Genomic DNA, 18,950 nt, shown 5'->3' on the forward strand with positions numbered 1-18,950 from the left:
CATCCTGACCTGTTGGTGCTCTGGCGTCCTGCCATGAGCATGAGATCTGAAGCATGCATGGTTTCCACTGACCCAGCTGCCCTTCCCCTGCAGAGTGCTGGGGGGATGCGGTCTGGCACCCTGGCTACGTGCCTTTGCACCAAGCTCCTGCCTGGCAGGACCTCTCAGCTCTTTGAGAGGACTTTCTTTCCTTTGTTATGGTGAGCTGTGCACACCACCCCACCCGCCCCCACCCGCCCAAACCCTTCCAGAGAAAGAAAGCTTGATCTTCCCTCCATTGTGCTTTTAAAAAATTCATATCCAGGATTTAGGACTGCTTTTAAATCTGTGATAGCTCCTGTTTAGCTCATAGTAATTAAGAAAAGCTTATAATTGGACGATCACATGGCATACGTTGCTATCTTGTTAAATTCCTCTGTTCCCCATAATTGGTTTACATATAATACATCTTCTTTTATTCCCGAGTCTGAATGTCAAGATAAGTAGAAGCAGCATAATTAGGGTATTAAGATATATTGTTGTGATTATCGTCAGAAATCTGGGTTAGGTGGTGTGCTCAGGGATGTGGAGCTCTGAAGTTTTTTGCTCAAGCCCACCCTAGATGCCATATCCTCTTTCTGCTTCAGTAAATAAACCCTCCTTTCTAGTAATGGCACTTCAGTGTCACCAGCTTTCCTGGGTGACTTGGGGGAGGGGTGTTATATGCTATTACACACTCATTTCCTGCATGTACCTTCAGCAGTAATGAAGAACATGCTGGGAGAGGTGATGGTGAGTACAGCTGCATAATCCCCGTGGATTTGTCGTGTCTGGTAGCAGCAACCCACTGTCATTTCTCTAAGCTGGAGTTATATTGCCTATAGAGGACTCAGTCAAGCAGCTCTTCTTGTACCTGAGCAAGTATGTGCATAGTGAGATAGTAAGAAATGACTTCTCTTACTGTCATAATAAGACAAAAGTCAGACATGTGTTTATTAACTCACTCACAAAGCTTTCTTGGTAGATTAGCCCCTGATTGGAATTGCCAGTTTGCTAACAGTTCTGGTGGGAAGAAAAAATACAGTAGCTACAAAATGTTTCCTTTTGCCATCTGCCTGAGCCATGTGGGCATTTAGAAGGCGGATTACAATCTCCAGTTTATAAATGTGAAAACCTCAGAAAGGAGGTGGGCGGGGAGCAAACCAAGTCTGGGCACAAAGGCAGCTCGCAGGCCTGCTGCTGATGTCAGCCCTGGTCATCACATGAACCCAAGTGCTTTCCAAAACTACGCCGCTTATTAACAAATTCGGTCAATTCTTGCTCTTAGAGTGATCGGCTGACTTCTCTGCTTTATTGCCTTCCAGAGAACACAGGTGGCAAATTTTGAGCAAGTGGTTCAAATCAGAATATAGCAAAATAAAAACAATGTATATTTCAGATATAAGTGCAGAATTAATGATGTGCTAATAGATACGGTACAATAGACCCTGGGCACAAAAGAAATGCATCTGATTATAAAAGAAAACAGGTCTTAGGACAGCTTAAAATTTTTTTGATAGTTTGGTTGGAAACTGGCAGCATTTGAGGATCAGAGACTGGCCATATAATAATGGATGATGTGGCTTTTCACTAGCTTACCCAGATCTGTCCAAGACTCTAACTAACAGTAACCACTGATGATCACCTGGAAAGCAAAGTTCAGTAGGATATCTAAAAGGCAACAAAAAACAGGGCATGTCCTGCACAGAGCCAGACTCAGGAGCCTTTCCCAGCACCCACGGGGTCTGAGTGGATGCAGCTGGAGCAGCACCTGGGGATCTGCATGGTGCTGCTGATGGTGATGGTGATCTCAGATGACATGTGAGCAACACTAGGGTAGCATGCATGTTTGGGGATTTGAATCCAGCCTTATCATGTAGAAACCCTGAGATCTTGGGCAAGTTATTTCTCTGTATCTCAGGTTTTTTATATGTAAATGATGAAATCATGAAACCGGATCGTAAGGGGTTTGAACAAGATAATGTGATAATGTCTTCAAGTGCTCAGCACAGTATCTGGTACTGTGGAAGCACTCGACAAACCTTATCAATTATTTGTGGGTAAAATATGGATAATAAGAGCAACCTCAGTTAGATTTGGTGAACAGTAAATTACATAGTATCTATAATGAGCTGAACAGTAGGCCTCAAATACACTAAGTCTCCTTGTTTCCTTGCTCACAGTACATACTCCAAAGAGCAATGGCCATAACTTGTTACGTGTTCTATTCAGTGAACTCTGGCTACTATATAATGAAGACATTTGGTACCACTTCCTGTTATATTAAGAATTATTAGGAATGATTTTCTTAAAGATTCTATTTACTTATTTGAGAAAGAGAGAGAGCGCAGGAGCAGGGAGAGAGGCAAAAGGAGAGGGAGGAGTAGACTCCCCACTGAGCAGGAAGCCTGATGTGGGATTCTAATCCCAGGACTCTGAAATCATGACTTGAGCCAAAGGCAGATACTTAACCAACTGAGCCACCCGAGTGCCCTGGGAATGATTATTGTAAATAAACTTTTTTATTTTAGAACAGTTTTAGGTTTATAGAACATTTGGGAGGATAGTACAGCGGGTTCCCTTATACCCTACACATTTGTCACAATTACCGAGCCAATATTGATACATTATTAGTAACTAAAGTCCATTTTATTCAGATTTCCTTAGTTTTAACTTAATGTTCTTTTTCTGCTTGAGGACCCCGTCCAGGACACCACACTGCATTGAGTTATCGTGACAGCCTTTCAGACATTCCTTATTTTTTGATGACCTTGACAGTTTTGAGGAGTGCTGGTCAGGGATTTTGAAGCAAGCCCCTCAGTAGGGATTTATCTCATGTCTATCTTATGATCAGACTGGGGTTATAGTATGTTGGGAGCAAGACCATAGAGGGCAAGAGCCATTTTCATGTCATGTTTTTTTTGTTTTTTTTTTTTTTTTCATCATGTCATGTTGAGGGTACATACTGTCTATGTGACTTATCACTGTCGGTGTTGGCCTCGATCACCTCGTGTTTATCAAGGGAATGATTTTGAGCGACACATAAACATTTCTCAATCCTCAGTCCTAGAAATAAGAAGGTCAACTTAGTCTTGGTGGCTCTTGATTACAAGTTAAATTATATTTATCTCTTTAGTTGTGTGTTTACTTTGGTCAAAAAAAAAAAAAAAAAGAAGAAGCATTCTTTAAAGCATGTGCCATTCCAAATTGCCTTCTTTGAATTCTTATCTACTGAATTTTTGCCATGAAAGAGGGGCAGAACTTAGGTCGCCACCCTTCCATCTGTCTTTCACTGCCACTGAGGGAAGTGGTGGGTAAATATGTAAAGTAGGTGGGGACGGAACTGATGGCCCCATGGCCACCCCTCTGAGGAGTACTGTCATCTCCACTTTGCTGCCCCCTGGTTGGATGACCCCATAGACCTATTTGTCACGATTCATGAGCCTGAAAGCTGGGAAGTTGCCCTGAAATAAATCATTCCATGAAATGAGATCATCAACTCTATTAAATTATAAGCTGAGTTTAAAGGACCTCATTTGCCTGTGCCTTTATAATTTTTAGACTGGCCAGTCAGATTTCAACGTTATTTAAACTGGATTAGCATTTTACCAGGCAGCTGATAGGAATTATTTGGCCTTTTGATCTCTGCTTATCTCCTACATTGCCTCCTCTGAAATCTTGTGGATTCCCCTGTACACCACAAGTGTGAGTCTCAGAGTACTCACCAGCCCAGGTCTTCTTGGGGATCCACCCCCTATAGGGCATTCCTCCCTTGGCATCACACACAAGGAGAACTCACATGTATCCTTACAAATGCTCACGATGACACTGAAGGGACAGCTGAGTTGCTAATGCTAAAGTAAAGAACTCATCAAGAGGCACAGAGAGAAGAAATCCTAGTAAACAAAACTGCATCATCGCAAGAAACGACACACCCAACTCTTAGGTAGTGATGGGGGTTCAAGTAGGTGAACACAGTGTCCTAGAGTGGCGGGCAGAGCATATGGTTCTAGCTCTCCTCCTTCTCCACCCTCCAGAGCTCTCCTAGGAAAAGTCAACACTCCAAAGCTGTTGCTAATGCTTTCCCCCATACTCTATAGTTGCTTCACAGGAGTGGCGTTCATGTTATGTGTTTAAAGGATGACGATGACGAGTGAGATTTAGTCAGGCTGAGTCCTTGGGCATGGAAGGAGCACCAAGTGCACTCCTCTTCCTGGGTGTTGCTGGGAACCGACAACGTCCAGGCTCCAAATCCTTGCTCTGCCACTCTGCTTTCTGTCCAGGAAGCTGGGGGCAAATTTCTTAATTTTGCAAAAAATTAAGGCATAAAGCTTAAGCCTCAGTTTACTCTTGGCAGAATGAGAATAATAAGTACTTCATGGCGTGCACCGAGGATTAGCCCCATGGATGGAATGGTGCCTGGGGCAGGGTAAATGTCAGCTCTTGTTGCTACTGCTGTTCACAGCAGCCAACTAAAATACGGGGCCCCTGAACATAGCTGGATGTAATGTGTACAAACACCATAGGTCCGAGGGGGCCCTTTCCTGCCCTGCAGACTGGGGAAGCAGAGGATGCCCGTGTGCAGAGAGCCTGGAGCTGACACCTGCCCACAGCTGAGATGGGGTGGTGGCAGCAGGGCCCGGCTATGCCCAGCCCTGGTTTACTCACCGCTCAGGCCCAGCTGCACTCCGGATTCTCCCATACCCCATCTTCCTTATAATAGACGCCTGTTGTTGTTGTTGTTGTTGTTGTTGTTGTTGTTTTTCTAACAGTAAGTTTGAAGCATTTGACCAGCCCACTGTCTTGATGAGAGGATAACTCGAATGGCCTCATCCTTTAGCCGCGTGCACCAGCACTCTCCAGAAGCGGGGTTCCTGGAGGTGTTGATAGATTCTTGCACCTTCCCCTTCTGCTGCGCTGCAGCCAGAGCCGGGTGGTGACCTTGTTCTCATGGGTGAAGTTGATGGAAATACAGCTGCACACGCCACCAGCCTCCAAGATGCCCCACTGCTAAAGTTGGGGGCGTCCCCCCACCAGGATATTTTAAAGTTGAAATCACACGAGAAATAGTTGAATGTGTTGTAAAAAAAGACTGGTCAGACTTCACCTGGCAGAGCAAGGGGAATTTTTCTATTGGGAAAAAGAAAAAGCAATCCTCAGGGGTCCGATGATTGACTCACAAGTGAAAGAAGGAATTGGAGAGCTGGGGAATATTTTTAGTTGGTGTTCTTAAGAATCAAAAAAAAAAAATAAAAGTCATGTCTATGCCTCACATTAGTGATATACTTAGAATGGTTTGGGGACCCAAAACATAGAATGAGAAGTGAGGTGAAGCCCTGGCATGATGATGAGGGCAGGCTCTTTGCAAGGGAGCCTTAAGTTTCATCTCATAAATTTCAATGACAAAAAAAGCATTCCACTTCCCATAAATAAAGTTTGACTTGGCAGATTTAAGATGATATCACAAACGTGTTCAAAACCAGACTTTCAATTCCTAGAAAATGTATTTTTAAACTTTTAGGAAAAGGAAGAATCAGGACAGCTCTTAAGGGAGGCAGCTCTTAAATTTTGTATCCTAAATGGTGTCACTTTGGGAGTGTCTCGTATGCTTGTGTATTTGTATACTAAGTAGCTATCTATACCGACCAAGTGATTCTGCTCTTCACTTGATAAGAAATGCATTAAGATTTCACTTAGGCTTTAGTTTCAATTTTTCTTTTAATGCAGAAGAGGTATCCCCAATCCCACTAATCTATGATCCAGTTGAATTCAAAAGGAAATTTCATAAGAGTGCAAATATTCCTTTCAAGACTGAGTCTGGACTCAGGGCCAAACATAGCCAGCCCCCATGGACAGCCTGTGTTTTCCTTCCTATTAAAAGATGGTCTCAGAATAGGACCATTTCTATTATAGAAGCAGTGGCAATTTAAATTGCATTTCTAAATATAACACGTTCAAGGCAGTGACTTTAAAAATCCACATCCGAAACCATATCACTTTAATCTTTACTTTTTGTACCCAAAGTAGCTCATGAATTGCAAAGAATATTCTTCTCCTAATTCATTTTTGTTGGTTTTTTGAACCTTATGAATTGTGCATTGGTTTGTGACATGCAAATTCTTCATTGGCTTTTGCCCTGGAAAGTTTGATGATGTATCTTTTCCTTAATTTCTTTATCTATCCAAGGAGAGGAATAAAAATGTTTCTACTTCTCCTCATAACAATATTTTGAGAGTTAATATGAGATCTGTTAAGTTTTTGGTCCTCCTCAAAGGAAAGTGTATATAAATGGTGAGGTGTTTTTTTTTAATTGTATTATTCCCTTGTGCTACACTAAGACATTTTATACTCTCTCTGAGGGTATAACTTTGCACCTGTATTGTCTTGCTTTTGAAGACAAGGAAATCAAAGACCACCACTTATAATTCTGTTTCTTATTAATAGCAGGGCTCAAGTTAGGCCATGTAGAGTGAATATGGCTTATATTAGTTTTGCACTTGAAATGAGCAATAGAAATAGAAGTTTTACTATTAGGGAAGCATGGAATTAGATCCATCTAGATTATATCTAAGGATGGTAATTAAATTTTCAGCTAAATCTTGTTGAGTCTGAGAGATATAACATTCTTTTTGATAGTCTTGTTCTTAACTGCCAGAATAATTATTGGAGATTTTTTTCTTTTCCCGGTGTTTTGTGTATATGAATTATGGTGGGGGGAGAGAATGTGATTTATGGTGTGAGTTGTATAATATGATATGAATTACTGACTATGAAGCTTTTGTCATTTAATCAAAATGATAGGTACCATTCAGAAATTGTGTTTGTTTTCTAGGGACACAACCAAATCATAACATATAGCAGACCAATCTATTTTTGTGTGCTGTGTGGCCTTATTTTGCTTCTTAATACAGGGGCCAAAGCCCGGCACCCTCCCACTTACATTGTCTATGGCCTGAAGCTCTTCTCTCCAAGGTCCCTCCAGTCAGCTAGGGACCTCTTAATAGGTGAGTGAATTTGAGGGTTGTGGGGGACATGGGGAGTGGATAAGTTTCCTCTTTATATTCTGAATTGCTAGCTGGAGAAAACTTATTTGATTATTGGATGAAGAGAGGTGCATTGCTCTCTTGGCTTATACACTTTCAGAAGACGGTCTGGGAGCTGGAGCCCCAAAGCATCCAATAGCAGAATTATTCTAAAGGATGGTGATGTCTATGATAAGCCATAACACTGTAGTATCTGAGGACCGGCTGCTGTGGGGCCTGGTGCGGGGTGTCAGTGGGGCACCCCAGGGGTGAGGGTGGTTTTGTTACCAGGGTGACAGCTTGCCAGAGTGGCACAGACACTCTGGGAATGCCAAAGTGCGCCTGGTTTTCAGTCCAGGTAGAGTCCTAGATACACTGGTCCTCCAGCCTGTCACTGATTTGCTTGGCGAGCCTTAAAGTCTAGGCAGTATTTAATGTGAAGGGCTCCGTTCTCACGGGTAACTCGCACAGGGTCATGGTTAGGCACTTGGCTATGTGAATTCCAGTTCTGCCACTTTGCTAGTTATGTGACCTTGGGAAGAATTCAAGAGTAATATGGGTACAAAATAGTACCTGACTTAGAGGTTGGTGCAAGTTTCCAATGAGTTGGTACATTTAAACATATGGACCACTGCTGGGCACCAGGTATTAGCTGTTATTATCATTATGCAGAGAGGCTACCCCAGCATTGCCTGCGAAGACCTGACTGCCTGCAGCTCTGAGAGTTCTTGTCGTGATATCCAGAGGTTGACATGCATGCCAACCTGTAATTGACTGTGATCACATTGCCCAAATGAGGTGATAAAGGGCAGCTACCAAAGACACCAGCCCCTAGACCTACCACTTGCCAGCTCAATATCTTACTTAAAGGAGCTTTTCAAAGCCATAGGCCTCGTATCATTCTTTCTGTGGCCCCCATGACAACTCTCTGAGCCAGGGGGAGTGGCATATCTTTGTGTTCCTGATAGGTGAAAACCATGGTAGACATTCCACTCTCTGACTCTCTTTCCCTACCACCATCTGCCCATTCCTCTTTCTGCTGTTTTGGTAGCAAACTATTCCCTCCCCCACACCCAGCTCCCCATAAGCCCGCCTGTATCTGCATCCTCAGCCTTTCTCTTCCTATTACATCAAGTGAGGGGCTGAGTAACTTCTTAATAGCAAAAGGTTAGGCACCATTTTTAAAGATAATCTCTGTGCTCAAGTAGGGAACAGAAACATATTGAGGAAAGAAAAAAACTGATCCCATGATTACACTCCTAGGCAATGCTGCTTGCCCAAGAATATTTGCTACTACTTTTCTGATATTTTTCACTTTACTTTTTTATATTACTTGGAGTTCTGTCAGTTGGAACACACACACACACACACACACACACACACACACACACACACACACATTTGCATGCGCACCCCTCCCCCAAAGAAAGACTTTCAGATACTTTTACTTTCCTATAAATGAGCTCACCCATCTTCCCCCTGAGATTAGCTGCAATGAAAAAGTCAGAGTTTGAGTAGACACAGATGCCCAATCATGGTTGTGCATACTGGAGACAACCCTTTCCTGCTGTCTTCTTGTAAACAGCAGTGCTGGAGTCCAGCTCAGGGCATAGGAGGGCCTGGGGATAAGAAGTGGAGAGGGTGGGAAAGCATTTTGGAAAGTGTTCAAGAAACATGTGTCTAAGTCAAAATGTTGCCTCCTCTTTCTGCACCCCACACCCAGTCTTGGGTACCTTGTGGCCATCTTTCCCCAGAAACTGAGGCATGGGTTTGTGTTGATAGAGTTCTACCTATTACAGGTCACAAGGATTTGTGTTTTGACTTTGGCACCTCCTCATTTCATCCTCATGCCCTGCGTTCCTGTTCTGTAGTGCCCCTGACCCCTTGACCATAATAGTTGATGGCCCATTTCCCCTAAGCTTGGCCCCATCTCCATATTTTTCACAGCACCAAACCTAGTTTGCAGTCATCTCCTTCACTTGTGATATTTGACCAATGTCTGTGTCCTTGTTAGCTTCTATGATGCTGGGTAAGGGCAAGGCAGATCCCTTGTCTCCTTTCTCACACTGAATCCCTAGTACCCCACACTGTGTCTGGTAAAGACAGGCACTGAAGAAATGTGTGTTGACTGGATGAACCAATGAACACAAAGTATGCTTTAAGTAGTAAGGAAATTAATGTGTGGGTGGACTTTTGGAATACTCATTCCTAAATCAGGGAAAGCTTACCATCATTTTCGGATGTTTGCCTCAACAAATAGTAAGTAGGGACTTAATAAGCATCTCTTGAAGATGACTTGTAGAAAGAGGGAGAAAAGCATGACATACGTTCCATTTAGAAATTGTTTTTCTGTACACAGGTGTCCTTCATTTCTCTTTTTCTTTAATTTATTACTGTAAACAAGCCAATGCCATTGAATTCATGGAGTTGTCCTGGCTTAGCAAATATGCCATGACATCAGAATGTGAAATGTTAGTAGGGTTCAAAAAGTCTAAGACTTTAGTGTACTTGGTAAAAGCCTGAGGTTTTGATTTTTAGCAGAAACCCTTGTTCTAAAATAAGCTACTGGCCTGTGTGTATTTTCATTTTATTTTTCTTCAAACCTATTCCATTGAGGAGTGGAGATGGCTCAGGGAATATGGCCTTTCTTACCTTTCTATCTGGGATTCGCTTTCCTTCATTAAAGCTTTTCCTTAATGGATATTTTTGTCTGCTTGTCAACGGTAATGAGTAAAAATAGCAGTAAATAATCTGGCAAGCCAACTAAATGACTTCTGGGATACAGAAAAATGGAAAAATAGAACAATAGCAATCCCTGTAGAGTGAACGTGTTAAACACACTAATTTGCACTGAGCAGGAAAAGATTGTGGAAGAAATTTAGAACAATTGGGAATGAGAAGAAGGTGAGAGAGGTGGATGCTGTTTTTCTGACTCAATGAGGGAAAGCAAGGGCAATTCAAGGTCTTTCCTTCTTTATGGAGCCTCTCCATCTGCTGTCCCTCACTACCAAGGGATCTGAGTGCGCATAACTGCTGCCATTATTAGGATCAGAAACTAACAAGGAGAGGAATAAAAATCAGGATAAAACAGAAGATTATTGGGAGGAAAGAATAGTGCAAGTTTCCTCTAGATGCCATAGTGAGGTACTGCTAATGAGGGGCTGAGAACATCAGAGATTTATCGTCTCACAGTTCTGGAGGCCAGGAGTCTAAAATCTCTGAAGGCATGAGGGAGGAACCTATACTGGCCTAACTCCTTGGCTCCTAGATGGCCTTGTGCCTGAGTCTGTCCACTTTGTCTTCCCCCTGTGTCCAAATTCCCTGTTTTTTTATAAGGACATCAGGCATATTAGACCAGGGCCTATCCTAATGACCTCATTGTCACCTGATCATGAGTAAAGACAGACCATATTTATTGCCGAGTACAGTCACATTCAGGTACTGTTTTGGAGGGACACGATTTAATCCTTTTAGCAAGGACCATTTTAGAAAAAGGACAAGAGAGAAACAGGAACTCAGCACAAGGTTCCGACCTTGTTTTCCACCGTGTGGTCAAAGGTGGTATGTGCCTCTCCTGCTGTGAGCCTCCTCTGGTGGATGCCGGGGAATGTGGAATATTTCTTAAGAGTTGTGCCTTATTGCTGATATTTCTGTTATCTGCTGCCCCTCCGGTTTTCTGCTCAACACCATCCACCTCTCAGAGGAAGAGGAGACAGCAGAGGAAGGGGTGCAAGAAAGGAGCAGGGAGTATCCGTGTCTGCTGCTTTCATGTACAGTGCACCCTGCCCTCTCTGCCTCCTTGGGCAGAAGGCTGTGAATATGAGCCAGTGGTGGGACATGAGTCAGGTGGAAATCGGGTGGTGGGAAAGATGGAGAAGCTCCTTGTCATATTGAGTGCAAGGAGAGGAGCATCTTGAAGGCAAGCATCTCAATCAGCTGATAGAACAATGGGAAAAGGTGGGATGTGAGATGCTGATGGGAGGTGAGGGACTTGGGGGCCCAACTTGGGGACACAAGAAGAAAGAGTCAGCAGCAAGGACTTGTCGCTTTTTATAGGCTGAGGGAGGGTGAACTAAAGACAGAAACACTAAGAGTAATATTCTTACATGATTTTTCCTTCTCTGACCCCTCCTATATATTCAGAATACCCCTGTGGGCACTTCTCTTTCATTATAAGGGACAATTTTTTTTCTTTTTATTTTCAGGAGTAAGGTGAAGGAACCTTTGTGTCAGGACTCCTTGCCTTGCTCAGTCAGAGATGGTAACCTCTGGGCTGGAATTTTTAATACTTTCCAATCGGGGTAACTTCAGAGAAAGCCTACAAAAGGAGGCTGGCTTTGTAATTAGCCCACAGATGAGGGGCCAAAAATACCGTACTTCAGTTCTTAGTACGGTATTTCAAAAGGAGCGAGAGCAAAGCTAGAGTGTGCCCTGAGGAACAGAACCACCTGGGCTGCACTGTGTCTGGAGATGGGGCAAAAAATGGGATGTCCAGGGGTGCCCGGGTAGCTCAGTCCATTAAGCATCTGCCTTCAGCTCTGCCTGGAGTCCTGGAATAGAGCCCCATGTCGGGCTCTCTGCTCCACAGGGAACCTGCTTCTCCTTCTCCCTCTGCCTGCTGCTCCCCCTGCTTGTGCTTTCTAGGTCTCTCTCTCTCAAATAAATAAAATCTTAAAAGAGAGAGAGAGAGAGAGAGAGAATGGGATGTCCAGCCTAGGGAAGAAATGCCCGGGTGCCAGAGGTACACATGGTGGTGGTTCTCTCACTGTAACCATATTAACTAGTCCCGGCCAATGGTAGCTGGATTACAGCTCACTGCAGCAAAGACATCTAAAATGGTTTGGGTTAGAGCTGCCCAGTGGTAGCACAGGGTTTGCCTAGTGCATGAGTTCCTGACTTGGAAAGAGCTCAGGCAAGAAGTGGCTGTCAGTTGTAGAAGGGCTCCAGGCTCTGCATGGGTCCTCTAAGATCTGAGACTTCGATGTTTTATGTTAGTCCATAGGTCTAACACCCAACCTACAATAATGCAGCTTCCATAATGCCACCTTTAGAGGTTGGTGGACGTTTTGAGGACTACCTATGGAATGTACCGTCCTCTGCCCAGGGAGACCCCACATTTATCTTCTGTAGGTGCCTTCTATAAAGACTGTTTCCAGGGCCCAAAATAGACCACAGTCAGGATGATTAGTTAACACACAGATACGGCAGGTTAGAGACACATGATGTATGTGTTCACACCAACTCCATTAGGGTCCAGTTGTATTTCCATGTTTTTTTAAATCTGCATGTTTTCACCCCAAACCTGCAACACCAATAGTCATGGGCTAGAATAGTAACAAATATCATTATTCACATTTTAAAAAAGAAACAAGCAAGTTACAATGTTTTTATTTGTAAATGTTGCTTGTAAAGAAATGGAACCATACCAGGAAATTCTGCATTTATGGTAAGTATTAGAGAAAATGAGGAGTAGAAATGAGAGGAAATTATACACCCTCTCAGGGGTATTATGCTAAGAAAAAAAGTCTTTGTTCACAGGGAAAATTGCCAACAGCCACAGGGACTTTTCTTTTCTTTTTTTTTTTTACTTTTGGAAAAAGGACAAAATGACCTCAGAAGCTTCAAGTGTGATTTTCTTTCTTTCTTTTTTTTTTAATTGGAATTCAATTTGCCAACATATAGTATAACACCCAGTGCTCATCCCATCAAGTGCCCCCTTCAGTGCCCATCACCCAGTCACCCCATCTCCCGCTCCCCCCCCCCCACTTCGTTCGTTTCTCAGAGGTGGGATTCTCTCAGGTGTGATTTTCTAATTTGCCCTACTAATGCAACAAGCATTTGGCTGCTTTTCTTATTCACATGAGCTGCCACCCAACAGATGAGATGTGTGGTGGCTTCCACGTCACCCTCCTTCCACCTCCCCGGCTTTGATTTTAAAGCCTAGAGCTCTCCTTCTCTAATACATCCTGGAGAGGACCTAGATCGGGGGCTCCTGTTGCCTGCTGCCCCTCCACGGTGGGTGCAGGCAGCTCCAGTTCTACATGGGCAGCACGGCACCGCGCTCCGGGGCTTGCCGTGTTGCTTGCCATCCCATCACCCTCAAGCCATGATTCCCTGCCTCCGTTCTTTCCACTTCCACAGTTGTGGTTTCATTACCTAATGTATTTCTTTGGAGAACACTTCCTTAACTCTGCTTTGCTGAACAGTTTCCAGTATTCAGCTGCCTTTAATTTTATTTCATACCCATACTTTTCCCTGGAGTTCTACATTCTTTTTTTTTTTTTAAGATTTTATTTATTTATTCATGAGAGACACACAGAGAGAGAGAGGCAGAGACACAGGCAGAGGGAGCAGCAGGCTCCTTGCAGGGAGTTCAACGTGGGACTCGATCCCGGGTCTCCAGGATCACTCCTGGGCCGAAGGCAGGGGCTAAACCGCTGAGCCACCCAGGGATCCCCTGGAGTTCTTCATTCTTCCTGTAGTTTTGCCACACACACAGCTCTTGAGAAGGTGAACCAGTGCAATCTCACTGAGCCTTCCATCCACCCCTATCCTGGCCATGAGTACTCCAGAGTATAGGGCAGCATTTCATCTTCATTTCTGGGTTTGAGTCTCAAAGTTGAGAGAAGTAGGAGCAGTCAGTTTGCTTGAAATTATATGGGAATAAAATGTTGGTGCTTCTATATTCTATAATTAAATTTCCACTTATTTCCTTTTTAAACAAATATTTATTTTAAAATTTATTTTAGAGATAGAGAAAGAGTGAGCAGACGGGAGGTTCAGAGGGAGAGAGATAGAATCCCAAAGCAGACTCAATTGTGGGACTTGATCTCAGGATCCTGAGATTATGACCTGAGCCAAAACCAAGAGTCAACCACCCAACCCACTGAGCCACCCAGGCACCCCAAATTTCTATTTGTTTCTTGTATCTTTCACATATCTTTGATCTCTATCCACAAAAACTGAAAGAAATTGCGTCCCATAAAGTTGTGTAAATTGCGTCCCATAAAATACTGATCTGTATTTGTCTTATTGTCTAATTTGATTGAAAAGTGTATTCCTCACAGATGCTCCAGGTTATTACAATATTGTTTAAACTTTGCCACAGAAAGCATTGCAGCAAAATCACCATGTGCATCAAAATATGACTCCAACCCCAGGAGGGTTGGGACAGTTCCTTGGGATTGTGTTTTGGGAAGGATTTGTCCCATATTTACTTTCAAGCCACTATTAGCAAGAGCATGGGATGTACAAATACTCTCGTTTCTACAATTTCACGATATAAAGTTTGCATTTTTTATTTTTCAGAAATAGCTAAAACACCTCCTCCCCCACCTTCCACCATCATCCCCACTCCCACTGTTGACTGCGGTCTACAGACCGTGTTAGCACACAGTTCCAGAGTTCGGGCATATGGGATTTCAAATCAAATTTCCTTAGTTTTATTAAGACTTACCAGTATTAGACTTCATTGACATTCTCCTCAATAAACCGAGACAGAAGACAGATGTATTACAGCAGAAGTAATGGTGTTTCTATGAAACCTAACTTACATAGACTTGAGGAAGAGAGGATGACAGGGATGCAGCTGTAAAATGCAGCTCTAGGACATTTTATTTCCTCTAACAAGTCGTGGAAACCTGGCTTGCAGACGTCTTCTCCAATTGCACTGTTACAATTTTAGGAAGGAGCAGAGCCTTCCTCTGGTCAGGCAGGGCCACCTTCATGTCCCACATGCTCTAGTCCCGAGGAGTCAGGCCCTTAATCACCACCCTCCCTTGTGTGTCTGCAAACCTGGAATTCCCACTGAACTAGAATCTGCAGGTGGTGTTTAGATGTGATGACTCTCAACACCTCAAGTGCTCCAGGTGATAGAAACACAAAATGAGGAGCCCCCGGCTTTAGTTTTTATACCTCCCACTTCCATGCAGGGAGAGATCTGCCCTACCCGTTTAGTTGCCTTTGGCTTTACCCATTCCTGGAGTTTCCCTGTTTCTTCCCCACCCATGTTCCCCAATTGGAAGCCCATTCTTGCAAACTGCAGACCTTTCCAACTGCCTCTTTCACCACCCGAGGTCTCTGCTCCGGCCTGGGCTCCCTTGCATTCCTTGCCTGGACCTCTTTCCTCAGATGTGCCCTTTGTTACTTCCATGGGCACATTTCCACTTGGCCTGCAGACCTTCCTCCTGTGGGTGTGAGGAGTTCAGGATTGCCTCCAGGACGTGGGCAGGGGCCTCTGGGTGCTGGAAGGGGGGCAGGCAGGATTGCCTCAGGGACCCGGTGGCCATCAACTGCACACTTACCATCAATTTTGTCTGTTCACTTCCAGTATTTTTATATTGCTTCCCTGCAATTTCCCTCCTTGGGCTCTTCCCGCAGATCGACACTTTCTGCATATATCTTTTGGAACAAATTGACATGCTGTTTTTTGGAGGTTCTGGTAAGCCATTTACATCTTGCTCTTCCTGTAAAGAAGTCTAAAGTTCTGATAAGGGCTGAATGGAATGAGAGTCTGGACAGCTAGGTTTTCTTCATCCTGAGCACTGAGCTACTTCTTGTGTGCACCTGTATGGACAGGGGACCTGTGTCTCCCACCTGTGTGGACCCTCCCTTGACATAGCACTTTAGATTCCAACACCTCACCTAATCCTTACCTGGAGACTTTGTGCAGATTGCTTAACTTTAAAGTTTACTCTTCTCTAAATGGATATAAACACACGGATCTCATAGAGTTGCTGTAAGAATGAAATGAAATTGTACATAAAGCGTTACAGCATAGCTGGTGATCCAGCACTGTTACCACCTCATTACACACAGGCACACAGAGACACACGCGAGCGTGGCTTATTTGTTAGATTGATCTTTCTCACTCTACCCCCACTGTCTTCCATGGAAACCTTCATCTGTGATGTTTCCTTTGGCCAGCAGCTTTCAACTGTAAGCAAGGAGGTTTCCCTACCTCCATACTGGACTTGTTCACACGGTCCTCTAAGAATGTTGCCAAAAATTCCTTTTAAATGTTTTCCTCCAGAATTTTTAATAAATGTCAGTCTCTCTCTCTTTCGCTCTCTCTCTTTATATTAAGTCATCCAGTGCTTTTGACTGATCCCATAAGATATACTCTTTGCTCCTTTAGCAGGAATTTTGTATTTGAAAGGTACAACCATCTCTCTTCACTTTATTGATTGTGAGACTGTTGGTGTTTGTGTTCTAGCTGTTTCTGGGATGACATCGGCTATTTACAGCGTGGCCCGTAGTGCCACCGCCACTGCCCTGCTCCACGTGTTCTGCTTCAGTGCTGTGAAGGTAGGCATGAGGCCTGAGAGCCTTCTCCCTTCTCTTCCCATTCATTAAATCAACCGGTGGTTTAAGTGAACAAACGTTTTCTTTTAGTTACAAAAGAAATGGGATTTGAGCACATCAGGAGTAGCAGGGCCTGGCGGGTGAGGCCTCAGTGGTATTTGAGGACATCTTCAAATATCTGATTTGCCAGGGAGCACAGAGCCCACATGGTCTGAGTCTCCCCCACATATGTCTCAGGCATGATTACTGACCCCTGCAGGGGCCCCTGCGGAGCATGACGGTCAGCAGGACCTGTGTGTTTACCTTCGAGGCTCTCTGGAATATTGCTCAAAAGATGGTAAAGAGGTAAAATTGCCTGAAGCTTTATGGGCAGAGACAAGAGAGGCTATGATAGCAACAAAACTTTAAAATCTAGAAAACAGATGGCCTATAGATTTATCCAGATGGAGAAAGCTGAAGCTTAGGCTGGCGGCAAGGGAGGTCCAAGAGGATGAAAAAACAGGATGAGCATTAAGTGTAGGAAAACAAAACGTTGTGTCCGAAAAGAAAGGTGACTATTGTGCATGTGTGGTTTGGCTATGGGTAACAGTTTGCATTTGTGGTGCTCAGAATAACCGGTATGTCTATAACGGAAGAATGTGTGGCTGCATGTGTGTATGTGTGTACGAGTGTGAGTGTGAGCATTGGGACTTCCTTTATCTCATCTTCCATACTGGAAAGTCAGCAAATAATATCTAAAACAGAAAAAAGGCTAGAAATAACCAAACAAGCATGTTACCTGAAAATAGGGAGGTACATAGGCATAGAAGAAATGGCTGGAAGGCATTGCCTTCAGGAAGCAGGAGTTTGAGCCTCGAGGTGCTATGGGCAGGCGCCACGCCTGCTCATTTGCAGTGTTGGAGAAATGTAGAGCACCCATAATGCCTGAAGGAAGTAATGCACGTAACGTTGTCAGGGCATCCTCATTCAGGAGAAACGTTAGTTACTACTACACATATTTCTTGACCTTATGGACATCCTACATTTCAGTGTTTTAAACAACAGGCACTTCTTTGGTAAAATAAAAATTAAACATAAAAGAACGAATAAAAATAGTGTATTTTTCAAAAGGCTTTTAATATCTGTCAAATGACACTTTTTAGCTAACTTTTTAAAAAGAGTAACTTAAGGGGCACCTGGGTGACTCAGTGGTTGAGCATCTGCCATTGGCTAAGGGCGTGATTCCAGGGTCCTGGGATCGAGTCCTACATCAGGCTCCCTGCATGGGGCCTGCTTCTCCCTCTGCCTGTGTCTCTGCCTCTCTCTCTGTGTGTCTCTCATGAATAAATAAAACCTTGAAAGAAAAAGAGTAACAAAATCTTATTAAATGTATCACTGTGGGTGGCAGAAAGATCATTGTCCACTGTTGTGAAAGAGGATGAGTGCAATGTGATTGTTTTTCAGGGCGTTTCTATGGAATCTGTCTTTGATCATCAACAGCATGCTTTCCTCGCTCACTCCTTCCACCCCTTCCATTTAATTTTCTTTTGGATAGAGAAAAGGGAGAAGGAAACTCCTTCTTCTAATACACAAAGGTAATTTACGTGCCAGTGGTGGCCCTGTCACCACATTTATACTACTGTGCAGAACAACATTTACATAACATATTAATGTTTCTGGTCTTCTTTCTTTTGAAATACATTCCTTTATTCTGTCACAGGACCCCAGGTATTTTATCCAGGAAAAGTACTTGGATAGTTATTTTCTGACTCCTTGCACTTCTGAGGACCTCTTTCTACCGCCTTTCGGTAAAACGGCTGCTTATAAAATATTAGGTTGTAAGCTCTTACTTGGCAGGACCCTTTGTATATTACTGACTCCATTGTATTTCAGTGTTTCTTTATACATGTTTATTTCTCATACTTTAAAAAATTTTTAAGATATAAGTGTTTTTAAACATTTTTTGCTTTTGTTTTTAGTTTTTAGCTTAATTCTAGTTAGTTAACATATACTGTTATATTAGTTTCAGGTGCACAATATAGTGATTCAGCACTTCCATAGGACACCCGGTGTTCATCACAAGTGCCCTCCTTTATCCTCATCACCTGTTTCACCCATCCCCCATTCACCTCCCCTCTGGTGACCATCTGTTTGTTCTCTGTAGTTAAAAGTCTATTTCTTGGTTTATCTCTCTCTCATGTTTTTTCCCCTTTGCTTATTTGTTTTGTTTCTTAAATTCCATATATGAGTGAAATCATATGGCTGACTTATTTCCCTTAACTTCCCTTATTTCTCCTAAGTCCATCCATGTCATTGCGAATGGCAAGATTTCACTTTTTATGGCTGAATAATATTCCATTGTATGTGTACACCACATTTTCTATAAACATTTATGTAAAGGTATTAGTGTGGATATGTTTTTTTATTTACACTTAGAAAATATTTAGGAGTGGTATTGCTGGGTCAAATGGTTAGTCAGTATTTAATTTTTTAAGAAACTACCAAACTGTTGCCAAAGTATGTAGCAGTTTCAATCCCCTCATAATCTTTGAGATTTCCAAATGCTCCAGATTCTTTCTTTATTAATATTTTAATAGTTTTTTAAAATAGTACTCATTCTATAGTACT

At 43.1% G+C, this 18,950-nt stretch overlaps 1 protein-coding gene across 2 annotated transcripts in view; it reads left to right on the top strand.

Annotated features, from left to right (window-relative positions):
- Positions 1 to 18,950, top strand: part of PCNX2 (pecanex 2) — a 288,030-nt gene that overhangs the window by 85,109 nt on the left and 183,971 nt on the right. Inside the window, exons 13-15 of one of the 2 annotated variants that reach the window (XM_025448568.3) lie at positions 6,851 to 7,022; positions 15,370 to 15,480; positions 16,255 to 16,346. The exons of the other annotated variant lie outside the window; for it this stretch is intronic. Coding sequence (XP_025304353.3) covers positions 6,851 to 7,022; positions 15,370 to 15,480; positions 16,255 to 16,346 — 375 coding nt within the window. The remainder of the gene's footprint in view (positions 1 to 6,850; positions 7,023 to 15,369; positions 15,481 to 16,254; positions 16,347 to 18,950) is intronic. 2 annotated transcript variants of the gene reach the window in all.

Source organism: Canis lupus, chromosome 4 (assembly GCF_003254725.2).
Source record: "Canis lupus dingo isolate Sandy chromosome 4, ASM325472v2, whole genome shotgun sequence".
NCBI classification, from domain to species: Eukaryota; Metazoa; Chordata; class Mammalia; order Carnivora; family Canidae; genus Canis; species Canis lupus.